The sequence below is a fragment of the Rana temporaria genome, chromosome 5 (assembly GCF_905171775.1).
Source record: "Rana temporaria chromosome 5, aRanTem1.1, whole genome shotgun sequence".
NCBI lineage: Eukaryota > Metazoa > Chordata > Amphibia > Anura > Ranidae > Rana > Rana temporaria.
This window is the reverse complement of record NC_053493.1, coordinates 400,700,209-400,727,844: the sequence shown is the minus strand read 5'-3', so window position 1 is coordinate 400,727,844 and position 27,636 is coordinate 400,700,209. Positions and strand designations below refer to the sequence as shown.

At 40.8% G+C, this 27,636-nt stretch overlaps 1 protein-coding gene and 1 long non-coding RNA gene across 3 annotated transcripts in view; one reads left to right on the top strand and one right to left on the bottom strand.

Annotated features, from left to right (window-relative positions):
- The window catches only part of PHF20L1 (PHD finger protein 20 like 1), a 199,330-nt gene that overhangs the window by 41,317 nt on the left and 130,377 nt on the right, over positions 1-27,636 (bottom strand). For both annotated transcript variants that reach the window (XM_040354986.1, XM_040354987.1), the window contains 3 exons: positions 24,937-25,135; positions 18,970-19,137; positions 16,132-16,323 (listed from right to left, as the gene is read on the bottom strand). In XM_040354986.1, the coding sequence (XP_040210920.1) occupies positions 16,132-16,323; positions 18,970-19,137; positions 24,937-25,135 (559 nt within the window). The remainder of the gene's footprint in view (positions 1-16,131; positions 16,324-18,969; positions 19,138-24,936; positions 25,136-27,636) is intronic.
- LOC120941541 lies at positions 834-27,251 on the top strand. The gene is made up of 3 exons (XR_005749559.1): positions 834-1,125; positions 7,322-7,397; positions 26,892-27,251. It is a non-coding gene; the product is annotated as an uncharacterized LOC120941541 (long non-coding RNA).

Below are 27,636 nucleotides of genomic sequence, written 5' to 3'. Positions count from 1 at the left end.
CTTACCTCTTGGTTACCTTGTTAGGCTTCTTTATCCTTGAAAAGATTGGTTTTAATATGTTTGGTGTGACCCCTTAGACCTTTCTTTTGATAGCATACCTCTCATTTTCAAATGTAAAAAATGGCTAAATAAACCTCAATAGAATATTATAAATTGGTCTTATGTTTCTTTACTTTATTTAGAGAAGCAGACAAGCAGGCAAAGAGATAGGCCCCTCCCTAAATACAGCTCACAGGGTTGAGAGGTGATTGGCTGTCAGTGTTACTAAGCAAAGAGAGTGTTTATGATTTCAGTTTTGACACTTATTAGTGTCCTATAATCCTATATTATAACACCATAAACGTCTTAATTTTCACCACAGTATTTTATAATTTAGTGAAAAGGATTATTTTTCTATTACATTGTTTAAATAGAGGTTCCTGACAAAGTAAAAAAATCTTGATGCAATAAACAAATTTATGTGATACTTAGACATTCAAAACCTGAAAACGGGTCGGTTCTGACCCTAACACAAGAGAAGGGTTAAAAAGAGTAAACACAGTTGATTGATAATAAATGGCTTTAGCCAATCACTAACCATGAGTGAAAGAAAAGTTTTTGTGTTATTCATATTCTCAGAAAAATGGCCAAGAAATCACAAATTCTGCCAGGGTATGTAAACTTATGATCACAACTATATGTCTTTTCCTAAACCTTCAAACTAACAACCATTTTTTTTTTTTTTTTTAAACAAAAAGGTGACAGCACGCCCGTCTCTAAAGAGAAATAGTCCCTGCACAGAGCTAGTCATCAAACTTGCAGGTCTGTGAGGGGATGTAACCTTGTACACCACTAGATGTGATAGAACGTTTATAACACGATTCAGAGATGCAGAATATTCCTCTCCTGTTCAGATCACAGCAGCCATTCACTTCGAAAACTTACCATGGTTCTAGAGGAGCAGACAGTGATTACAGAGTGTGCAGAAAATGACTGAGGTGGTGACGCATGCAAGCTGCTAGGCCTGTTCTCGTTAAATAATTGATGACGGATACGAGCACTACAGCAGTGGAGTCTGCCTAACGTAGGATCGTCAGCTAAAAATCAGACTTGCAGGAGAACATGTGGCGGCTTCGAAACAAAGAAGTGAGTATTCCTACATGAACATTTGTCAACGCGTTACATGTTAGGTGCAGAGCCGAGACTGCTGATATCAGACAAGAGACGTTCATTAATGTTTGTTAATTGTCTTTGGTGCAGGTCACGCAATAAACGTTTTATGTAAATGTCTAACATTCTATACTGTAGCGAACAGCGAGTGCTTTCCAGGTAAGAAACCATTGCATTCTCTACGCTTATATTACATATTATTGGGAAAATAATATTGCTTGTTGTGAGCTTTGTGTTAGATATAGCACTAACAATACATTCAACCAGTGAGACCTTCTGCCTGTGTACCAAACAGATATTAAAAGCGACCCTGTCGTTCAAATGTGAAGAAACAAATGTCAGTCGTTTATATCTTGTATGTCCTTATCCATTTAAATAGAATTAGTGTCATACCGGCAAAAAAATGAACAGATAAAATATATACATACATACACACACGCTACTGTACAAATGTTTTAGGCAGGTGTGAGAAAATGCTGTAAATTAGGATTGCTTTAAGAAATAGAAGTGTTAATAGTTTATTTGTATTAATTAACAAAATGGAAGAGAAAACGAACAGAAGAGAAATCCAAATCAAATCAATATTTGGTGTGACCGCCCTTTTCCTTCAAACCAGCATCAATTCTTCCAGGTAGACTTGCACACAGTCTTTTGAAGGAACTCGGTAGGTACCGTGTTTCCTTGAAAATAAGACCTACCCCGAAAGTAAGCCCTAGTGTCATTTTTGGAGAAGGCTGCAATATAAGCCCTCCCCCAAAAATAAGCCCTAGTTTGGGGTTGTGTGGGCTAGACTGTGTATGTTTCTTTAGTGAATACCTTTGTTGCGGCGCTACTCAGCTGATCCCCGCTGCTCTCCTCCTCTTCTGTCAGCGCATATCTCGCCCCCCCTCCCTCTGTAGTGCTCAGAGCAGGAAAAGACCATTCAGGCGCTACATGGAAGCTCCCACCGTCGCTCAGCTGATTCTCTGCTGCTCTCCTTCTGCCAGCTGTCAGCAGGGGATCTCGAGCCTGCCTCCCTCTGCAGTGCTCGGAGTGGGAAAAGACCGTTCAGGCGGTACATGAATGTGCCGAGCGGCTCTCAGCTGATTCCCCGCTGCTCTCCTTCTGCCAGCTGTCAGCGGGGTATCTCAAGCCCCCCTTCCTCTGCAGTGCTCAGAGCATGGAAGACCAATCAGGCGGGTCACGGAAGGACCTGTAGGAAGGTACGGTGCACACTTTACATTGTATGGGGGCTGTAATACAGTGCATTTTATGATTTTACAGGCACTTTTAACTCCGTTCCAGGAGATGGGGAGAGAAGACAGCACATGACAAGCCCTACCCCGAAAATAAGCCCTACTGGGTCTTGTCAACATTTTTTATACAAGACCCGGGCTTATTTTTGAGGAAACACGGTAGGTTGTTCCAAACATCTTGGAGAACCAATCGCAGATCTTCTGTGGATGTCAACTACTGCTTTTCATGTAATCCCAGGACTCCTCGTTCTTCTTTACACTGAAGATAGTTCTTAATGACATTGGCTGTATGTTTGGGGTCATTGTCCTGCTGTAAAATAAATTTGGAGCCAATCACACACCTCCCTGATGTTATGATATGATGGATAAGTATTTGCCTGTATTTCTCAGCATTGAGGACACCATTGATCCTGATCAAATTTACAACTCCATTTGCAGAAATGCAGCCCCAAACTTGCAAGTGAATGCCACCATGCTTCACAGTTGCCTGTAGACACTCATTGTGCTACTCTCTGGCCATTCATCAATAAACGGACTACTGCTACATCCAAATATTTTACATTTTGACTCATTAGTTCAGAGCACCTGTTGCCATTTTTCTGCACCCCGGTTACTATGTTTTCATGCATAGTTCAGCTACTTAGCCTTGTTTCCACATTGGATGTATGGATTTTTGGCCACAATTCTTCCATAAAGACCATTTCTGGCCAGACTTCTCCGGACAGTAGATGGGTGTGCTGATGACACAGCTGGACATTTCCCATTGTCAAAAGGGAAGTATGAGGTATCTCATCTGCTGCATGATTTCCTTGGTTGACTACTGCGTCTACGGTTTTCAACATTGCCCATTTCTTTGTGCTTCATCAAAAGAACTTAAAGAGCACATCTTAAAAACCCCAGTCTGCTTTGAAATCATTGCCTGGGAGAGACCTTGTTGATGCCGTATAACTACCTGGTGTTTTGTTGCTGTGCTCAGTCTTGCCATGGCGTATGACCTGTGACATGAAACTGTCTTCCACAACCTCACCTTAGTAGCAGAGTTTGGCAGTTCCTCGCCCAGTTTTAAGCCTCCTAGACAGCTGTTTCAGTTAATGACGGTTTCAACCTACATATGAAACTGATGAACATTAGCACCTGCTTGGTGTAATTGGTTAATCATACAACAGACTAGTTCTATGGAATCCCTGACTTTGTGCAAGTGTAAAGAATTTATGATGGTTTGAAGCCAAAAAGGGTGGTCACACCAAATGTTGAATTTAGATTCTTCTTCTGTTTGCTCACTTTGCATTTTGCAAATTGATAAAAATAATAGAAGTAAACATATTAAAATATATTTTTGAAAGCATTTTTACTTAACAGCATTTCTTCACAGCGGCCTAAAACTTTTGCACAGCACTATATATATATATATATATATTTATATATATATATATATATATATATATATATATATCAATTGTGTTTTGTACTTATTTTAGGATATTCCTTGTTAGCACATGAGCATAACGGATTGGATTCCTCTGCAACTTCTCCCTCTCCCAGTCTTTGCTGTACCGGGAACTGACCGAGGCCGATACCAGAGGAACATTGGGTATATTGTTTGCGTTTAAAAACAAACAGCTAATAATATACAACATTAATAGAATAGAAAGCTCCATTCATTTTATATCTGCCTGGAGTTCAGCTCTAAATAAAACTGTTATCTTATTTTAAGTGGAACTCCAGCCAAAACAGTTTTTATAGGCTGGAGAAAGGTGATCAGGCTTTATCCATGTGCCCCACCATTAACAACCCCTCCCCCCAAACACACAGACATTAACTTCAAAGAAAAACTTTAGCTTCAGCTCAACTTTAATAAAAAATGGATGTTTACGTTCTCTACCCACAATTAGACAGACTCAACCTAAGGCCAATAAGATGACCCTGCAAGTTTCCTTATTAACTTTGAAATAATAATTTGTTATCTTGCATTCTCGGTAAGCTGTTGAAAGTTAACCTTTCAGCACCAACACATACCTAAACTGGTTCTAAGAATAACACACACATGGCGGTGCCTCCAACTACCTTTTAAATTGTGGGACCACTCCTATACAATTGTCAACATTTCTTGCAGTGTCCATGGCTGGCTCAACCTCTCTTGCAACTTCCTACTTGTGCAAAATTATGATGGGTTGCCAGGAAGGTGCTGAAGTTGCAATGACCAAGTCAGGCTCATGGTTGGAGGTGTCTGTAACCACTTAAGGACCCCTTCAAGCCGATATACGTCGGCAGAATGGCACGGCTGGGCACATCAACGTACCTGTACGTTGCCCTTTAAGCCCAGCCGTGGGGTCGCGGCCACGCGACTCGGTCCGAAGCTCCGTGGCCGCGGGACTCGCGAACCCGATCGCCGCTGGAGTCCCGCGATCGGTCCCCGGAGCTGAAGAACGGGGAGTGTATAAACACAGCTTCCCCGTTCTTCACTGTGGCGCCGTCATCGATCGTGTGTTCCCTTATATAGGGAATCACAATCAATGACGTCACCCCCCCCCCTACAGTTAGAAACACAGATGAGGTCATACATAACCCCATCAGCGCCCACTTGTGGTTAACTCCCATACTGCAATTGTCATTTTCAAAGTAAAGAATGCATTTTTAAATGCATTTTTTGCTGTGAAAATGACAATGGTCCCAAAAATGTGTCAAAATTGTCTGAAGTGTCCGCCATAATGTGATGTCGCAGTCACGAAAAAAAACGCTGATCGCCTCAATTAGTAGTAAAAAAAAATAATTAATACAAATGCAATAAAACTATCCCCTATTTTGTAAACGCTATAAATTTTGCGCAAACCAACCGATAAACGCTTATTGCAATTTTTTTTTACCAAAAATAGGTAGAAGAATACGTATCGGCCTAAACTGAGGGGGAAAAAAATTATATATTTTTGGGGGATATTTATTATAGCAAAAAGTAAAAAATATTGCATTTTTTTCAAAATTGTCGCTTTATTTTTGTTTATAGCGCAAATTTTTTTTATCAAATACCACCAAAAGATTTTATTTTTGAGCCACGTCGCACAACCGTGCAATTGTCAGTTAAAGCGACGCAGTGCCGAATCGTAAAAACTGGCCGGGTCCTTTAGCTGCCTAGAGGTCCGGGTCTTAAGTCGGTAAAGAGCCGTTCCCAATACATGGTAAACTAGGTAAAGTGCATACACAAAGAGTATGATTCATGGACACTGCAAGAGTTGACACCTGAAATCTCTCTAACAAGCACAAAGCGAAACAGCTAGATCTATTTTTTATTAGTAGAGTAGAGTTTTTACAACTGCTATTGCAGCGTCTGCACCTTCATGCCTTGTTACAGGGACATATATATTTTCCCCACTGGTGTCAAAGAAAGAAATAGAATCCCAACAGAAATTTTATCTCATCCTCACTCTATCCAAAAGTAAAAAAGTGACTCATCATATCAAGAACTCTTCCTACAAACAGTGGTTTAGTAATGTAAAAAAACAAAGAAGGAAACTAGGTTGTGGACCATATCACCTTCTTCACATTCCTCAGGAATCTTCTTAGAAGGATGGTGACATCACTTTCAGCAATGAGGAAGATGGAGCAAGTATATAAAAAAAAAATTTCTTTATAGGTATTTTTTACATCTGCTATCAGTAGGTCATGTGTAAGGCAGGAGGGGGCCTGGGCAATTTAGGTAGACCTTGAAGTTTACTAGTTTAGTTATATTGGTATACAGCAAATACATCGGCATAGTTCAGCATTCATACCATAAAACCAACATTCCACATACTTATAAAAGAAAAGAAAAAAGGTATTACTGTAATGCAAGGCCCTTTGATTCTTCCTGTAATGAATTGTATTGTAACTGTACTCCTTGACCTAACGTTGTAAAGTGCTGCACAAACTGTTGGTTCTATATAAATCCTGTATAATAATAATAAATATTATTATTATTACTACCATGGAAAATGTTACACCTTTTTATAACATTTTTCACTTGTTTATTGTGATGTATAGGCAGCCCTCAAAATTTACACTCGCCTGCTCGCATTTTGCGAGTAAATTTTGAGGACTGGCGAGTGTGGGCTGCCTGGGAGCAGGGGGGGGGGGGGCGAGCAAGGAGAGGAGAGCAGAGGAGTCGCCGGCGCCTGATGTTCAAAGCGCGGGGAACATAACAGCTTTCAATTCAATAGCTGTGCTTCCTGCCGCAAACCGTCATATACAGCCCCTCCCCCTTGTCCGGGGACTTTGATAGACAGATCACCCATCCCAGAATTGGACGGGTGATCTGTCTATCAAAGTTTCCCGGACAAGGGGGGAGGGGCTGCATATGACGGCTCGCGGCGGGTAACACAGCTATTGAATTACCCAGCACAGGTAGGCTGCAATGTGGGGGGACTCTGGCTGCAATGGGGACATATTGCTGCATTGGGGACACTGGCTGCACTGGGGACACGTGGCTGCACTGGGGACACGTGGCTGCATTGGTAGACATGGGCAGGCTGAATTTTTGGGCACGGATAAAGTTGTTAATATTTATTTTTATAACTTAATTCTGCATAAAACATTTAAGTGTAATTTCATAAAATTTATAAATGCGTGTCTAGGGGCGGGATTAGGGGGCGGGACATGGTAGGGGTTGGGCGGGGCAGCTGGTGGCGAGTACACCTTGAGGCCTGGCTAGTAGCTCAGGACTTGAAATTTTGAGCCCTGGTATAGGTATATTATTCTTTGACTCTTCAAAATATCTATGAACTTTGCGGTTGATAAGATAAAACCTTTAATAGTGGGTTATGACATCAATGTCAGCAAGATCTTGACAGATACTAGTTTATCTATCTAAAAATAGTTTACCCTTTTGATAGGGAGGGGAAGAGTGAGAACATGTGAGGTTTTACTGCTATCCAGGATTTATTACAGATTTTATCTCACTGTTCTAGGGATAACATTTTACCACACAAGAAGCAAGGGACAATCTGCAACCGGAAAACAGACAAATTACAACCGGACAAGCTGGTAAGTACAAACATCCCATTGTGTTTCTAATGGACTTATGGGAGGTCCAAAAACGTGTAGCATCTAGCTCTAGGTGGCAACATCTGGCCTTTCACTAAGCCAAGTACACCTTCCATGTGTGATAGTATACCTTGTGAGCAATAGCATTCCTAGCTTTGTGCATTGTGAGGAACACTGATTGAGAGATATCAATATACCTCAGGAACTGGGCTGCAACAGCCATGCCGTTAAAGCTAGTGACTGAAGTAGGAGAGTAAATTTGCCCTTGAGACAGAAGATCTTGACAAGGTTCGATTACTACGACTGCTTAACTAGTAGCCGACCGCGCACCGTCATTATACGGCGGCAGGTCGGCTCTCCTGGGCGAGAGCCCGTAGCTATACGTCCTATCGTATAGCCGCCACTAGGGGGCGCGTGCGCGCCGCCGGAGGCGCGCGCGCGCGCTCCCCGCTCGCCCCCGACTCCCGTGCGTGTGCCCGGCGGGCGCGATCGCCGCCGGGCACACGCGATCGCTCGGTACAGAGCGGGGAACGGGAGCTGTGTGTGTAAACAAAATCAGTGTTTCCCCTAGTGAGGCCACCCCCCCCCCCCCACAGTAAGAACACACCCAGGCATACCTAACCCCTTCCCCGCCCCCTAGTGTTAACCCCTTCACTGCCAGTGGCATTTTTATAGTAATCTAATGCATTTTTATAGCACTGATCGCTATAAAAATGCCAATGGTCCCAAAAATGTGTCAAAAATGTCCGAAGTGTCCGCCATAATGTCGCAATACCGAAAAAAAAATCGCTGATCGCCGCCATTACTAGTAAAAAAAATATTAATAAAAATGCCATAAAAATACCCCCTATTTTGTAAACGCTATAACTTTTGCGCAAACCAATCAATAAACGCTTATTGCGATTTTTTTTACGAAAAATATGTAGAAGAATACGTATCGGCCTAAACTGAGGAAAAAAAATGTTTTTTTATATATTTTTGGGGGATATTTATTACAGCAAAAAGTAAAAAATATTCATTTTTTTCAAAATTGTCACTCTATTTTTGTTTATAGCGCAAAAAATAAAAAACGCAGAGGTGATCAAATACCACCAAAAGAAAGCTCTATTTGTGGGAAAAAAAGGACGCCAATTTTGTTTGGGAGCCACGTCGCACGACCGCGCAATTGTCTGTTAAAGCGACGCAGTCCCGAATCGCAAAAAGTACTCTGGTCTTTAGGCAGCAATATGTTCCGGGGGGTAAGTGGCTAGGCTAGCCTGAAGGACCACCAAAATACTATCCCTCTCAATCCTGCGGAGCAGACGGGGAAGGAGTTTCAGGGAAGCATAGATCAGCCTGCACTGATCATATGGAGTCACCAGAGGATCCCTGTACCTGTAGGGAAAATATCCAGTTTGAATCCTTATAATTTCGCAAATAGATTGTTGACTGTATATACAGTGGGGATCGAAGGTTTGGGCACCCCAGGTAAAAAATTGTATTAATGTGCATGACGAAGCCAAGGAAAGATGGAAAAATCTCCAAAAGGCATCAAATTACAGATTAGACATTCTTATAATATGTCAAAAAAAGTTAGATTTTATTTCCATCATTTACACTTTCAAAATTACAGAAAACAAAAAAATGGTGTCTGCAAAAGTTTGGGCACCCTGCAGAGTTAATATCTTGTACTGCCCCCTTTGGCAAGTATCACAGCTTGTAAACAATTTTTGTAGCCAGCCAAGAGTCTTTCAATTCTTGTTTGAGGTATCTTTGCCCATTCTTCCTTACAAAAGTCTTCCAGTTCTTTGAGATTTCTGGGTTGTCTGTCACACACTGCTCTTTTAAGGTCTATCCATAGATTTTCAATTATGATGAGGTCAGGAGATTGTGAAGGTCATGGCAAAACCTTCAGTTTATGCCTCTTGATGTAATCCCCTGTGGATTTTGAGGTGTGTTTAGGATCATTATCCATTTATAGAAGCCATCCTCTCTTTAACTTCAGCTTTTTCACAGATGGTATCAAGTTACCATTCAAAATTTGCTGACATTTTATTGAATCCATTTTTCCTTCTACTCGTGAAATGTTCCCTGTGCCACTGGCTGCAATTACAACCCCAAAGCATGATTGATCCACCCCCATGCTTTACAGTTGGACAGAGGTTCTTTTCATTAAATTCTCTGCCCTTTCTTCTCCAAACGTACCTTTGCTCATTCCAGCCGAAAAGTTCTATTTTAACCTCATTGGTCCACAGATCTGGTTTCCAAAATGCATCAGGCTTGTCTAAATGTTCATTTGCAAAGTTCAAACGCTGATTTTTGTGGTGAGGACATAGAAAAGGTTTTCTTATGATGACTCATGAAGACCATATTTGTACAAGTATCTCTTTATAGTGGAATAGTGTACCACAACTCCAGTGTCTGCCAGATCTTCCTGGAGGGATCGTGCAGTCAAACGTGGGTTTTGAATTACTTTTCTCACAATCCTGCGAGCTGTTCTGTCTGATATTTTTCTTGGTCTTCCAGATCTTGCTTTAACTTCCACTGTTCCTGATGACTGTCATTTCTTAATTACATTCCGAACAGAGGATATTGACATCTGAAAACGCTTTGCTATCTTCTTATAGCCTTCTCCAGCTTTGTGAGCGTCAACTATTTTCAGTTTCAGTTTTCTAGACAACTGCTTAAAAGAACCCATGGTGCCGATTGTTGGGGCAAGGTCAGATGAGTCTGGGCATTTAAAACCCTTGAGATTGACATCACCTGGTCTTCCCAGACGATGATTGAGAACAATCCATGACACTGGCAGGTCTCAGCTTTGCAAAGGGGGCAGTGCATGCTATAAATTCTGCAGGGTGCCCAAACTTTTGCAGACGTCATTTTTTTGTTTTCTGTAATTTTGAAAGTGTAAATGATGGAAATAAAATCTAAACTTTTTTTGACATATTATAAGAATGTCTAATCTGTAATTTGATGCCTTTTGGAGATTTTTCCATCTTTCCTTGGCTTCGTTATGCACATTAATACAAATTTTTACCCGGGGTGCCCAAACTTCCGATCCCCACTGTAGGGTTACCACCTTTTCTTAAAGCCAAACTTGAACACTGTAGCGACACAGGGAAAATATATTTTTTCATAGTAAACATTTTAAAGATTTTAAAAGACCGGGGATACCTTTGGGTGCTCCAAGAAAAGGAGTAGTAATGTGACGCTCATATTGCACCACGGTGAACAGTGGGTGCAGCCAAATTGCTCTTGCCGACATAATTGCCCCACCCTTCAGTGATGTGTAACTTGCCCCCTAGAAAGGCACCCACAGCTCCCGAACAGCAACAGATTTGTGTGTGACTATCTCGGTTGTTTGTAAAGCCACAGCCCGGTCTGAATAATGTGTCTGGGTCTTAGGCGGACTGAAAACCAAACACATGATTCAAAACCCGAACTGTCCGAATGAATCCTGTGTGGGTGACAACCCTAACTGTATATGATAAAATCTTTGATGTCATAATGTTTCTGCGATTTTAATATAAGAAAAAATGTTTGTCATTTCTGTAACTGAGTGGAAGCCTAGAACTCTTATGTAATTTTGAATAAACATTAAGTTTTAAAACAAAAAAGTTATTGTTTTGCCTTAAAAATCCAAATTTTGATATACTGTCAAGTTTGCAGTTGAACCTTGAGGCAAGGAGGTCCACAATCAGCCTTCCCTACCTGTGACACAGGTCCGGGAACACCTCCAGGTAGAAAGATCATTCCCCTGGATCCAGAAGCTCCCATTTGATGTAATCTGTCTGGCAATTTTACACTCTTGGGATAAAAGCGGTGTAGTTCTACCCAAGACAAGATCCTGCTACCTCTCTTGCCACAGCAAGACTTCTTGTTTCTTTTCAATACCATGACATGACTGACTGAATCCTAACCAGGCCTTCCAGTCAGGGTGCCCAACTTTGTGGAGCCAACCAAATCACCGGGACCTCCAGAATATTGATCGGGGAGACAAGATTGCTCCAGCGTTTAAGTGTCCAACAACGACAAGGTGTCTTCTCCCAAACCCAGAAGACTGGCATCCATTTATGAAAAAAATTCCATCAGACAGGAAGAAGGACTTCTTGAGCTCTAAAGCAGGATTTCCGAGTCACCGGGCCAATGAAAGTATGGTCCTTGATGCCAAACTAATTCGGTCTGGCCATAGTCTGGACTGATTTGTTCCATGTTGACTGACTTTCTCCACGTAGGGGTCTGGAATTAAACTGGGCAAATATGACTTCCCCTAAATAGGCTGCCATTAGCCAAAGGATTCTCATGCAGAAGCAAAGAGATGGTTGCCTCCTAGACTAGCAGTCCAAGTCTGGGAGTGGAGAGTTTGAAGTTTCTCTTGGGGAAGAAAACCTTCAGCCAAATCCAGAATGAGTCCCAGATATTCCAAATGGTCAATTCCATGCGGAACTTCTGGGCCAGGATGAAAACATCTAAATCCTTGCAGTCCGAGAAGGGGCGGATGTCCACTTTCAGCTTCAGGACTAAGCAGGTTGGAATAAAATCCCTTGAACCTTTCTGAAGAAATTGAGACTATGTCCGTTTGTTCCAGAAGGACCACAAAGGCTGCATAGAGGTCTAATGTTCTGCGTGAAGTCAGAGGTAGGTATGAAGAACTGCAGAGCTCCTGAAAAACACCTCTCACAGCCATACATCTTGAGATGCTGGATGTCTGAATGTCCATAAAGTCTAATGGATGTCCATTCAGTTTGGAAAGTGGGGCAACCCCCACATGCTCTAAAGAAACATCATCCCTTGAGTAGCATATGAAGCAGACGCTAGCTAGGGCTGTAGATAAAAAAACAGGCTGAAGATAAAAAAACAGGCTGCTGTGTGTTTTTTTTGGCTCACATCTTAGCATGTAGGGAATGCATGCAAAGTTGCATGTGTTTTGAACTTGTCTGCACACTAAATCAGAGCAGTCTAGTAAGCGGACATAGGTCCATTTTGGGCTGCAGTGACATGCACCAGGGAGCAGTGTGATGCGTGTTTTATCGCATCACAAAGCTCTCTTTTTTATTTCAAGTGTCACTTTGAAGTCTACAAAGTGACACTTCATGTCACCTCACAACAGCGCAGTGCATTCCACATGCTGTGCATACAGTGCTCCATACAGTGAGGTGCAATATTATGCAGCATGTCTGCATTTTATTACACCTCACTGCACTTCACCTCCTGGATGTGTTGGAGCAATAAGGGGGCATATGAGCCCTGGCAGTGACGGGTGTTCTTTTAGTGAGGAAAAATGCAAATCACTACATGAGTGTGCACAGGCACCTACACACCACTGACCTACGTGTAACTGACTAAGCACTAGTTTCAGTGCGAAACACGTCAGCAGTCAGGTTTTATTTTATTTTGCTTTGACTTGTAGTGCTGTCCTCTTAATAAAAGGCTACAATTTGTTCAGAGTGCGGCTGTCTAGAGACAATCTTTGTTCCCGCTTTGCTAAGTGCATTGCCTGCACCTGAGTTGTCTGCAACAAGGAATATTCATCTGGGTTCCCACCTGGAGCAGCTATTCCATTTTCCCCTACGTGTAACTTACCTCTGAATTCTGATTCACATACTACTTGTGAAATCGCATCTCAAATCGGCGGCATTTGCCGGCAATGACACTGTCCTAATCGGTGCGACGCCGCATCTGCGGCGCTGCACTGATTTCAAAAAGTAGTTCCTGTACTACTTTTTGCGGTTTAGGGCCGCGATTTACATAGACATCTGTGCAGAAACCTGCACAGATGTCTCTTAAATCGCGGCCGAAATCGGGACTGCCAGCAGGAGTGAAATCGTGCGAGTTCAGCTGAACTCGCACGGCTTCACTCCCGCAGCCCAGTGTGAACCAGGGCGGAAGGTCTTTAAACATAGGTGCAACCTCTACAGGAATTCGTCAGACTTATGGGGGGACACCCTCTACAGGAATACATCACAGACTTGTTAGAGCGGGACACTGCCTGATTCACAGCAGGGGCAGTCCACTTTTTATGAATTGTCTTCCCATAAGAGAACAAAGTTTCTATTTCTTTGGGAGGGGTAAACAACTTATCGGGACTCTTGCAATCTCCATAAAGCAGTGTTGAAAAGTACAGGGGCACCAGAAATGTTTTTGCACTCTTGGGGCCTAAACTGGGAATAGCAGTGGTAAAATCTGCAGGTTGGTCTTCCAGTTTTATAATGGAACAGTATCAATAAAAAGTTGAGATGGTCTCAACTTTAGTTATTTTCATAGATTTTCTTTTTGATTCAAATCAGGTGATATGCCATTCTAGCAGCTTTATTTTCTTCGAAACCAATTGAGTTTACTTGGCTGTGTGTTTAGGATCATTGTCTTGCTGAAATGTTCACCCTTGTTTCATCTTCATCATCCTGGTAGATGGCAGCAGATTTTTATAAAGAATGTCTTGGTGCTTTTTTCCATTCATCCTTCCTTTAATGATATGAAGTTTGCCAGTACCTTATGATGAAAAACAGCCCCGCCCACACCATGATGTTCCCACCTCCAACCTCCACTGTGCGCCATTTGACCTCCAAACATTGTGTGTATGTATTATGGCATCCAAGAGAGTTACATTTTGGTCTCATCTGACGAGATTATATTCTCCCAGTTTTTCACAGGCTTGTCTAAATGTTGTGCAGGAAACTTTTAAATTTCATATCAATAGCACCTTTAGAAATATATTTACGTCGAAAAATGGTGACGTGTTCAATACTTATTTTACCCGTTATATAGATATATATATCTATCACACACACACACTGTAAACACTACATAGGCTATAGACATAACGGATAAGACGTTAAGATACAATCCAACCATCCTCCAATCATTTTGGCCTCCGGATTCCTGGTAAACAAGCTTGCTTGGATCATTGAAATGTGCACGTTAAGGTTTTTTTCTAACCCATTTGATGCTCTAAAATCTGTCAGCCAGGGTATGTGTGTTTGTTTTCATGAATATTTAAAAAACGAATCAATAACGACAAAATCAGTCAAATGGTTAGGTGGTCATTTGCCTATGGCTATATGTTCTGTTTCCATAATTCGGTACAATAATAATTTCTACACCAAGCATTTTCACCATTAGACTTCTTATGCACCAAAAACATGCAAGGACAGTGAACTAGTACATGTTTGGGAGAAGTAGTTTGTATGAAACTTTTTCAATGCAAAAGAACAAAAACAGGTGCATGGTGTTCCTGATACCGGAATTTGGGGATATATTTTTGGACATTGCACTGCTTCACACATTAAAATATGCCTGCTGCAGTTGACACTGTCTGGGCTTTTATTTACCCCCCTGTGGCTTGGGGAACTTGCCAGAAGGACATTAATTTACAGTGGGGTTAAAATAACCCTAAAAACTATATACAGTACATCACAAAAGTGAGTACACCCCTTACATTTTTGTAACCAGGAGATGAGTACAAAGACAAGTGTTTCTTGCCTACAGTCAAGCATGGTGGTAAGAGTGTGTATGTGTATATATATATATATATATATATATATATATATATATATATATATATATATATATTCACCATACACAGCCACAAAGGTAGGAGAATTATTTTTGGGTAGTGTATTAGTTGCTCGGACGAACACACTGACACAGAATCTTAATGGTTCAAAGAATGTCAGGCAAAATGGTCGGCCCTCACGCACGTTCACTTCATCAAATCTGGCCCTCTTTCAAAAAAGTTTGGACACCCCTGAGCTACACGAATAAAAGTTGAATTTTGTACGCCCTCTGGCGTTGTTATATGGTTTCTTGTAACTCTGTAACAGTCACGTTTGAAGGACAGCTTGGTCTGTATGTAATGTGAAGAAAAATACCAATAAAAGGCATGTGAAAAAAAAAAAAAAATGTATACTGAACACTATCATTACAGTTCTCAAACTCCATTCGGATAAAACAATTCAATATATTTTCACTATAGAGGCCAATGCCCCATACACACGAGCGGAATTTCCACCAGAAAAAGTCTGATGTGAGCTTTTCATCGGGAATTCCGACCGTGTGTATGCTCCATCAGACTTCTGCTGGCGGGTTCTCTATTTTTTCAGACGGAAAAAAATTCCTATCGGAAAATCAGTTCATCTGTATGCTATTCTGACGGGGGTAAAAAAAACACCCATGCACGGAAACAATCCGACGCATGCTTGGAAGCATTGAACTTATTTTTCTCGCCTCGTCATACGTCACTGAGTTCTTAACGCTCAAAAGTTCAGTTAGCATAAACAGTAAAAAACATGCGTGTGTTTTTTTTTTAAAATGTATGCGCTATTGAGTTACAGCTATTGGTTAAAATGCCCTGTGCTTACAGTATGCTAGGGTTCTAGACACACACAAGCTCAGCACAGAGATCCAGGGCTCCCGCAGTTCCAAACACCCCTCGTAAAGTGCACTAAATAAGCACGCTCATGCACCCAAAACATTTTCCAGAGCCAACCTCCCTTCACCTAAATTGCTTGTGTAAAGTTCACGTTTCTATTACTTTTTATAAAATTGATTAGAAAATATTTTCTGGTTAATGCAGGATCATAGGCATTTAAAAAAAAAAGTACAGATTTTAAAGTGAAGCAAAAGAAAAACCTCCAATACACCTACCCATCACCGTAACAGGGAGACAGAAAGTCTTGGATTTTGCAGTCAGTTGAGTGTGAATCATTTTGCATACATACCAAGTAGAGTCACGTGTTTGTAAACTCAAGAACTTTACCTGATGACGTTGAAGCTATTCTACCATCAGCTAGTGCTTTGGAAGAATAGTTTATCAATTGTAAATGTTCCTTTTCTTTTGTGGTGCGCTCAGTGTGGAAAGTGGTTTCTAGGCCTACGGGAGTAATATCCGTATTACAGCTTAGGTCAAGAGGTTCAAGCTTCTCCTGAGGCACAAAGGCAACATCGGGTACTATATAAACAAAAGAATGTGATAGAGTATTACAATATGAGGTCCAGTGGAAACATAGGAATGACATTTATCATCTATTGTATGTAATATCTCAAGTGTGGTACAGAGACTGCAATTCTAAATATGTATAGCACACTGTAAGTAAAAAATTAAAGTTGTTTATTTTTCCAGGAAAAAAAGAAAAAGAAAAAAAGAGCTTAAAAAGCAAACATGTTGGACCACTTAATTGTAATTTATTAAATTAAAAAGCAAATTTTATGAGCATTAGAGAATCAAAATAATTTATTTTAAGAAATGAAACTATTTCCTGGAACGGCTGTTCAAGTGAAAATTTGATTTAAATTTATTTTAAATTATATTTAAATTGGAACTCCAGTCAAAACATGTTTGCCTGTTTTGAATACAACAGGAAAGGGTTAGACCACATGTCACAGGTATTTATTGTTGTGGGCAGATTTTCCCATTGTAGATTCTGGACAGAATGTTCGCAGAATTCTCACCAACACTGATAGGAATAAAAACCTATCGATTACATGAAATGGTGGAGCCCAGTTTAGGTTAAAGGATAAGTTCACCTTTGGGAACATGTTACATGTTGCCAATGCTGCAGCCGCTTCCCAATACCCACACTCCCTGTGACAGCAATATGGGGAGAAGCTCCGCGTACTAGCTGTCACTTTTTAAAATAAGCACAGCCGTGTAAGGCTCCACCCAGCCACATAATTTATTCACTCTGTGTGTGAATGAACTACAAGCCTCAACACATCCTTTGCGGCTGTCAGGTTGTAGTGCTCAATGAACTACAATGAGCGCTGTGGTAGTTCATTGATTCTTCCTGTCAGTGTATCTGCTTGCCCATACGGAATGCTTTCCAGGCTCCAAAAAAGAAAAATGTTGTACCTGCAGAAAATTAGTATTTATAATTTTTTTGTGTTTTAAAGTGAACTTGCCAATTAAAGGTGTTTGTTAACCCATATATAACAAACACTGCCAGACCCTCAATTAGAGCCTGGCATAGCACACTGCATTAGTCTTGTTAAAACGAAGCTTGTACAGATTTAGAACAATCTTCAGACCGGTCACATGACTCGTGGCCGATGTATGCCTCCGATATATGGCTTCTGCAGGATGGGCAGAGATCTCCCTCTGACGTCAGCTGGGGAGATCACGTGGCTGCTCAGCTCCTCCTGCAGTAGCCCTGGAACCCAGTCGAGAGTCACGTGACCAGCCTGAAGTTCACGCTAAATCAGTATTTACAATGCTTGTTTTTATAAAAGACTACTACATTGTGCTATACCAGGCTATATTAGAGGGGATGGCAGGGACCAATTCAAAAAGTTTATTCTACCAATACCAGTGGGGGTGGGGGGGGGCAGGCAGAGACAGAGACACAGAGCTGACAGGCAGGGAGGGAGAGATGAGAGCAGGGCTGCATATAATGGAGGGACGAACTCTGACCACGGGAGTCAGGGCTCGGCAGCCCTGATTATCATGGTCAGTACAGAGAAGTGGCAGTTTTTTTTTTTTTTTACAGTTTAGAGGGGGGAAGATTACACAGCACAAGCACTGTGCCGTTTAATCTGCTGGGACCAGGAAATGTTTTAGTTTTTTTGGGGGTTAACAAACACCAAGTATTCCAATCTGATATGAACATAAATCATTTTGATGCAACTCCAAAAAACAAAATGGGGCCCAGACCCGGCTCTTGGGGCACATCTCAAAGTTTACAGAAAAAGAGGGATTACATTTGACAAAGTTTGTCACAGCAATCACGTAAAAACAGCTAATGTGCCTCTAGGGCAGGGGTAGGCAACCTCGGCCCTCCGGCTGTTTTGAAACTGCAAGTTCTTTGAGACATTGCAAGACCCTGACAATCACAGGCATGACTCCTAGAGGCAGAAGCATGATGGGATTTTTAGTTTCAACACAGCTGGAGGGCCGAGGTTGTCTACCCCTGGCTCTAGGGCAGGGATCCTCAAACTACGGCCCTCCAGCTGTTGCGGAACCACACATCCCATGAGGCATTGTAACACACTGACATTCACAGACATGACTAGGCATGATGGGAATTGTAGTTCCTGAACAACTGGAGGGCCGTAGTTTGAAGACCCATGCTCTAGGGGTTTCAAACAGCCCCCATTAACAGGGCTCAATAGAGCAGGATTGGAAAGGGAGGCTTAGGTGAAAGTGTTTTTTCATTGTTTCAGAAATTCTCCAGTCAAAATCCGATAACAGAAGAAAGTCTGCACTGGTCATCGGTTTAGCAAACTAAGGGTCTGTGGACCAACATTTTGAGATCATTCAGAATGTATTGACAGGTACAGCTGACCTGCAGTTGACCTTTTTCTGATCTGCAATTTAACTTGCTTCGAGCAGGTTTTGCATTTCCATAGATTTGAATGGGAATGCAAAACCAACTTAAAGCAAACAAAGCTCTAAACCAGGTTGGAAAGAATAAAATACTGACAAAAATTATAGATCTTCTGCATTTCATGGAAAACAGAAAACAAAACATGAGAAAGGGTTATGGCTGGAATTCCAGTTTAAAAACTGAACAGAGAAGACAGGGATTATGTGTACCCCGTTTCCCCCTTACTCAATAAATTTTGATTAATTACCCGTGGCTACTAAGTTTTGATTAATTACCCTTGGCTACTGAAAGGTCTTGAGGAGCCTGAATGTAGCCTGGTAGGCCTTTTCCATCTTTGAAAGGCAGGCGTGGAAAATCACTGGGGGCTGCGGAGGTTAAGCGCTGTGATCTCCTGCGGTTGTTACGTCCAGAAGACCTAGAAAGATTTGTGTTGTGTGGCGTACCTAAAAAGAGAAATCTTTCAATGATTAGGACATGGAATTATACAACCCATCAGGTAGTAAAAAATGTAAAGCTAGAACTTCTACATGGAAATTGTTTTATATAGAGTAGAGCTTAAAAAAAGGGTATGTATTATAATCTGTAATGCTTGATTGGAGTCAAAAAAAATTTACAACTCAAGACAAAGGTCATTATTGACATCACATTGTGCAGGAATGTTTTTACAGATGATATAGTATTTAGCCGTAAAAGTTCCGAAATTCAGAAGCACAATTTTTATGGGTTTCTGTAGTCACAGCTGTGCAAAATGTACGCCAGCAAATAATAAATCACGTGCATTTACAAAATAAATAGCTACATGGTTGGTAAGGTTGAATAAAGACACCAGTCAATCCAGTTCAACCTGTGTAGGTGTGCATTTCCATAATCATTTCCCGCATTCATGTAGATTGTACTCGCTAAGATACACGGCCAAGAGTTTTTTTTTTAAAACCATCAATACTTCCTGATGACACCACCGATTGTGGAAATTAATTCCACATCTTTACCACCCCGACAGTGAAAAACCCCTTGCGTAGTTAAGAGTAAAACCACTTTCATTTTCAATCAGTTTCATTGAGTGGCCCCTTGTCCTCCTACACTCCCTGAATAGTTTATTCCCTATCCTAGAATTGCCATTGAGGTATATCGCCATCATATCTCCTCTCAAGCGGCTCTTCTCCAGAGAGAATACGTTTATGGCTTGTAAATGATCCTCGTAACTGAGCCCTTTTATTAGCTTTGATGCCCTTCTCTGGGCGCTCTCCACTGCGCACACCTCCCTTCTGAGGATTGGTGACCAGAACTGGACGAAATACTCCACATGTGGCCAAATCAGAGCTCTTTTGTCGGCACTCGACTTCCTTCCCATCAGCAGAGCAGTGCAGGGAAGTGTCAGTGAGACACTAATGCATTCCAATTTCAGAGTTCCCCATGCTGCACCGAGGGGGAGGCACTGTGCTCCCACACACTGTAAAAGATGGGAAACATTGATTGGTTCTTTAACTTTGATGTAGCTGCGATCGTCGGCTTTTGTGAGGGGGAAGAGATTGTGTGCAGTTCTGCTGGGGGGGGGGGGGCGGTCCCTGTTTCCAGGAGGAGGAGGACTGTTATTGGCCACTGCTAAAGCCAATCACAGTCTTGCTAGCCCCGTCCCCCATCTGGAAGATGACTCACTTGGTTGTCACTACCAAGCTCAGAAAGAAGGGATTTCACATTGATTGAGAAAACCACAATTCGGTGACAGGTTGTGGAATTGCTGTTGAGCTTCAGGGAACTTTGTTGAAATGATTCCTGAACCTTTGCATCACTTACTACTGCACCCCTGCACTCTGTGTCCCTTTCAGTTTTTCTCAGCTGCAGAATGGGGTGGCCCAACTCATGGTCCTGCACTACAATGGTGGGGCAGATGTGCAGGACGAAGTAGTGGGAGGGATGAAAATGGGGGTTCAGCGGTGGGACAGAAAATCAGGGGGTAGAGTGGTGGGACAGATGAGCAGGGGGGGAGGGTTCAGTGTTGGGCAAGGTGAGAAGGGGCTTCAGCGGTGGGGCAGAACAGCAGGGGGGTACAGAGGTGGGGCAGATGTGAAAAGAGGTGCATTGGTGGGATAGATGAGCAGGGGGTACAGAGGTGGGGCAAATGTGCAGGGGGTTACAATCGTGGGGCAGAAGAGCAGCAGGGTATAGTGGTGGGGCAGATATGCAGGGGGTTACAGTGGTGGGACATATTTTCAAGGGGGACTGTGACCTGAGGTGTGAAGGTGCATGAATTGGGGCTGATCTAATTACTTATCTAATACAGCTAATAAATATTAAAAAAAAAATTAATGCAGTAGCAAGACAGAAGATCGCAAGAAAAAAAATATATAAAACACTTTTTATATATTATTTCAAATAAAACTGCCACAACTTTCCAAATTTTTACAATTGAATCCAAATCAGAAAAATTAGTGAATCTTGGTTGAAAATTATATAATTTCAAGTTGCCAAGCAACAGCCAAGAAACCTTAAAGTTTCAGCTCCCTCTATAAGGGCTCATTCACACCTAAGCGTTTTCAGCTGTGACTCAGCTCGGGTGCCACCATAGAAAGCTGCTGGCTGTGGGGGCACTCATCGGGAAGGAGGGGCAAGGAGCAGCGAAGAGGGACCCAAGATGAGGAGGATCCGGGTTGCTCTGTGCAAAACCATCTGCACAGAGGAGACAAGTATAACATGTTTATTTTTATAAAAAAAATTTTGAATGAGAATTTACCATCACTTTGAAGTATAAAGCCTCGTACACACGACCGGTTTTCTCTGCAAGAAAGCTGCTGGGAGAGCTTTTTGCCATGAAAAACGTGCATGTGTATGCTTTCTCGACGAGGAACCCTGACGAGAAAAACAGAGAACATGCTCTCTATTTTCTTATCGGATTCTCGGCAGAGTGTTTCCTGCCAAGAAAACAGTTTGTCAGTATGCTTACCTTTCCCCAGGTAAACCTGTGCATGCTCGATGAGACTTCGACGCATGTGCGGTAGCATACAAGGGTAGTGTAGGGTGTAGCAAGATGGCGGCGACAGCATGGAATGTGACAAGCGTCGGCTCGTCGATGACGTCACCGCGTTCTTGCCATTCAAAGAACGGTGGTTCTTTTGAATGGCCATCTGTATGCACGACAAGCTTGCCAGGAATCCCATCAGGAAAACCAACGTTTTTTTTTCATGATGGGATTCCCGGCCGTGTGTACAGGGCTTAAGTCAAGTTTCTGTACATTTTTGGTAGAGCATGGAAGGGCTGTAATCTCTGTCAGATTCCTACTGCTCTCTGTGTCCCATATTGCAGAGACAGGATATGAAAAATTATTTCCATGGGAGGAAGCAGAGAGAGCAGTAAAAACCTGACCAACGATATATTTCTTAAATATTATGTGTTTTTTTTAATTGGGTTTTACTGCAGTGTCCCTGTTAGGAGCATTTTCCTTCCAAAAGTGGAACCAATTGCCAGAACTGGAAATGACCAAAAATCAGAAAGTGGACACAAAACAGTGAAAACCAGAACAGAGGTTGTGACCTTTTCCTACCAAATCAAAAATGTAAAAATGTCTTGCCTTAACTTCTACTTTAAAAGGGGTTGTAAACCCTTGTGATTTTTAACCTTAATGCAGTCTATGCATTCCTAAACTGAAAACAAGGATACACTGTAAAAAAAAAAAAAAAATGTAATGTTCATTTTTGTACTATTTTTTGTCAGTCTTTGCATTAGGAACTGTTTAGGCTTAATACCAATATTTCCATTTAAACAGACCTGCACAATATGTAAGCATTTTTTTTTTATTATTCCTATTAGACCAGCGATATATTATCATAGTATTTATAAATATTAATTTTCACCTGCATCTCTTGGTTTATATACATTTACGTATAGCAAAAAAAAAATGTAACATTGCTAAACTTGTCTAAAGCTTAACAACCAATATATGGGGGGGGGGGGGGGGGGGATGATAATCAACTTTCAAGAGAATCTATACATTTATGGCAATTGTTTGCTTTCTGGAACTAAAAATACTGTTTTTGTTTTGTTAAATTTACCAAATAGATATAGATGATATTTGCAATACTAATATTCTGAACGTAAAATGGTGATTTTTTTTTTCTTGCCATCTTCAAAAGAGCATCCTGAAATTACCAGTTCCAAATCAATGATCTAAACCTGTCAGGACACTAATAGTTTGGGGTACATTTTTCTTTAATTTAAAGCTTAACTCTGAGCACAAAATGTTTCGTTTTAATATGTTCTTTAGGAACGACAAAGGATATAAATCTACTTTGCGTGCACCAATATTTTAAGTTGTAAAAGTAGAAGTGACCCCAACACTGTATAGAGATCAGAACTGTGTAAGGGACCCTGCAAGGCCCCACCCGCTACAGATTGCCTGCACAAAACTACAAGAGGGGGCAGAGACAAGACCAGTCACTCTGCACAAGGAGAGAGAGCAGCAGTGAGCGGTCTTTATTCCAGGTAGCTCCTGAACCATAGAAAAGTCTCAGACTGGATTACTGCACAGACTGCAATCATTATGATAGCGAGCCGTTGGTCAAAAACGGAACAGAACGTGGATGCAGTGAGGTCTCAACTCAATCAGAATGATTGCAGAGGAAATGGGAATTACCAAGTCAATTGTTCATGAAATCATGACGCAGGATTTGAACATGAGAAAGAACACCATTTTGGTAGTGTGGATAACGTCCAAAGAGCCACTACTCAGGTTCTGAACGTCATCCCACTTGAGGACTTCCGGGGATGCTATGAAGAAAGGAAAAACCACTGGGAGCCTTGTGTACACTCACAAGGTGCAAATTTTGAGACCACTTTCACATTGAAGCGTTGCTAAAACAGCCGCTAAAGTGTCAGTCTTTTTTGCAGTGCTTTAGCGGTGCTTCTCGGGTGCTTTTTCTGGGTCACGTGATAAGTGTGAAAGGGGTCTGAAGGAAACCATGTTCAATTGTAAACATATTTCAATAAAACATTTTTTTAAATATCAATCTCACTACTTTCTAGGCACACCTCGTGTGTGTATACGTATGTATAATATATATATACAATATATATTCTATATACACATACATACCTTCTCCTTACACGACACAGTGATCTATGCAAACAGAACAGTTTGTCAGGCATCACCACTTTTCCACACTTGAAGTTGAGGAAGAATGGAGATGTCGTTCTGCCAGCTTAAATTCATTTTCGTGCAAGGAGAAACTCTTGGCATAAATAATTTTTCAATACAGGCAGTCCCCGAGTTACGGACAAGATAGGGTCTCTAGGTTTGTTCTGAAGTTGAATTTGTATGCAAGTCGGAACAGGTAAAAAAAATTTAAGCGTAACCTCCTGTGACAATTGGATTTTGAACATTTTGGGTTGTTGTAACAAGGATTGGTGATAAACCTTCAGTTGAGACACCTTTTTCCCCATAACAACTCTTACAGGAATGAATTTTTCTTCCTAGGAGTAGATTTCCTCTCACTTCCTGCCTCTCCCTCCGTTCGTAAGTACGAGTCGTTTGTAACGGAAATGTTCGTAACTTTGGGAACTGCCTGTAATAGATTTCGTTCTTGGTCTTTGTTCAGATTGGATAATGTATAAAAAAAAAAAATGTACCCAAATTCATAAGGCCCCTTTCACACTGGGGCGCGGGCAGCATTGGCAGTAAAGCGCCGCTATTTTTAGCGGCGCTTCACCGTAATTTTTGCGGAGGTATTCGGCCGTTAGCGGGGCACTTTTAACCCCTGCTAGTGGCCAAAAAAGGATTAAAACCACCCGCAAAGCGCTGCTGCAGCGGCGCTTTGCCGGCGGTATAGCCGCAGTGCCCATTTATTTCAATGGGCAAGAGCGGTGGAGGAACGGTATTCACACGGCTCCAAAGATGCTGCTTGCAGGAAAAAATTTTAACGTCCTGCCAGCGCACCGCTCCAGTGTGAATGCCCTCAGGCTTCTACACTGGAGTGAATGGAGCCGGTCTTTCAGGGCACTCTACAGGCGCTATTTTTAGCGTTATAGCGCCTTTTATAGTGCCTCAGTGTGAAAGGGGTCTTATAGTTTCCGATTTAAAAAAATGAACCTTTTGCTCGAATGTCAGAAGTTAAGTAATTTGAAGTAGAATGAGAGCACACAAAAAACAATTCCAAATTAAAGTTAAACTTTGATTAATTTATACGGTGTGGTCTGAGATATCTTTACTGTAATAGGAAATAAGAGAAGGGACTCAAGTATCAGATCCTCGCCTTGCTTTAGCTGTGGAACAATATTGGATATGGGGGATTTTTTACACCCTGAGAAATCGCCAAGCTCCTGTTTGTCTTTCTTGCTGCGAGCCTTCCCGGAAGACATAGGCGGTGACAGCTGCCTGGGTGTCACTGTCATGCCAGAATGGCATTTATCAACTTCAGTTTGGTTCTGTGTCTGGGGTTTAGGAGTAATCGCCTAGATAAAAGAAAATACGATTACAGTCATATTTGCATTTAACAGTAGAGTTCTTTTATAGCAGATTTCAGCTGAAGCAAAACAGGTAAGAAACCATGGGTTTAACCGGCAAATTGAAAAACATCTAAAAACTTATTTCAAGTGAAACAAACTAGAATTTTTTTTACTGGTCATTGGCATAAAATTAAGAAGAAAAAAATAATAATTAAGGAATGCCAAGCATTATCAAGCTCAGGAAAAGACAGTATTTAAACCAATGGGTACCACAAAATAAACTGAATTTAATGAAAGTACTCTAGTCAATTTGAATTACTATTGTGGTATATCTGTAGTAGTTTTTTCTCTGTATATAAAAGTTTAGTGTGTACAGTTGAGCTAGTTAATCTGTGGATAACTCAGATCTTATTTTGCAGTTTGTAATTAAATAGGACTTTTTTTTTAAAGCAATGCATGCAAACTGAGGTGTTCGTGGTTTAAGATTATCATTTATATGTATATAAAAACACTAAAAGTTAACCATCAGTCTGATTTGTATCCACCATTTCCATGAAGCTTCAGCTGGAAATACATTATACAATTTTTTTTTTTGTACAGTTTTCCTTTAGATTTACTAAACCCATATAATATGAGGTCAAACCTAAACACGTTCAATTTAATTACAATCATACATGTTTTTTATGTATTTTATAATTATGTGTGTCTCCTGTTTGATATTATGTTAAATAAACCGATTTATATATTTTATCCTTACTACCATTTCCATTCTACTTTTTCTTATCTAGTACTGATATAGTCCCCCTGCCCCTATCTGTTCTTGGTCTTTTGGGCCTCTGGGGTCCCCTTAGCACTTACTCTATTCAAAATTGATCTCTAGGATGATGGTACTATAATTTTGTGTTTACTACTTACACTAAGATGCTTATATTTAAATCATTAAATACAATCAGGCAGAACCTTTTTTATTTTTTTGAGTGTTGGAGAAAAAAAAAATGTATTGGGTTTTTTATTTTGTTTATTTTTCATGTCCTGATGCTCTGAAGCCTGTGCAAGAAATAGCGGGGGGTTTCGCTGGGTCAAGAAGGCCCAGAAAGTAATAAAAACGTATCAGAAGTTCTAGCCCTTCTGTTTGTGCCCCACTGGAATTGCGCTTTAAACACTAAATAAGAACACTGTCACACGAAACAGACCAGCATGCACTGGATGGTCTAGTTGACAACTTCCTATCTTAAAGCCAACCTACAGTCTATTTTTTTAAACTTTTAAATCTTCTGCCCTTGTTGTTTTAACTTTGGATAGTAAAACATTTTTGTTCTGCCAGTAAATACCTTATACAGCCCACTTCCTGTTTCTTGTCTGGTCATTAGCCTAGGCATCATGCACAGCTCTCTCACTCTTGTGAGAGTTTGCCAGGAAGGGAGGTAGAATAAGTCATAAGAGGGCCAATGAAAGCTGCAGTGCTTCAGAGCTGGAGGTGTGCATCTGTGTAAATCCAGGAAGTAGCTAATAGACGCCATGATCCAGCTCCTGAAGAAGCTCTCTAGAGCGAAACATGTAGAGAAAATTGGTATTGTCTGTTGCATTGCTATACTTGAGGAACAATTGACCTAGGATGTGTTTTTCTCTCATGTTTGAATTTGAATCCTTTATACTAAAGCCATTATAAAATTTTAATTTGGTTGATCAGTCTATTCTGGTTGTTACCTTCATTGACACCCTCAAAGTCCATATATGAACATTCGCGTTTACTTTTTTCTAGGTCATCCAATGTATCAACCATTTTTAAGATATATTCATGAGTAATTTCACACCGTGAGCAGGTAATTCATGTTTCCCATTTCCATTTTTTTTTTATTTGCTTTTGATAATACAACTCAAGACACCACAGCAGGAAATTAGGTGATGAACTTTAATCTACCAATATCAAAGTTTATAGAAATTGTTTAGAGCAGAGTTAGTGCAGTTTAATTATCACTATCAAAATTGTATTATGCTATAATACACTTATGCTATTTTATATACATTGGTAAAAAAAAGTACTGTATAACTAATAAAAAAAGTGTTTTATATTTATTTTTTAAATCTCTCTCTATACATAGAGATAGATAGCTTATTCATGCAAGGGTGTGTGTGTGTGTGTATTTCAATAACAATTATGCTTTAAACTTTTATCTACCCTACGTGTGTGTGTGTGTGTATATATGTGTATGTGTATGTGTGTATATATATATATATATACACATATACACACACACACACACACACACACATATATACACATACATACATACATACATACATACATACATACATACACACACACATACACCGTTTACAGAAATTCGAACTTTTGCTGGTAACACATGACTACCAAATGGCATGCAAAAAAAGTTAAAATGTGGTTTTCTGTGCCTATTTTTATGGTATTTATTAATGTGTTAAATCTATTTTTTATTTGGTTTTGAAACTTAATTTGTAGAGTTTTTAATCAATTATAAAAAAAT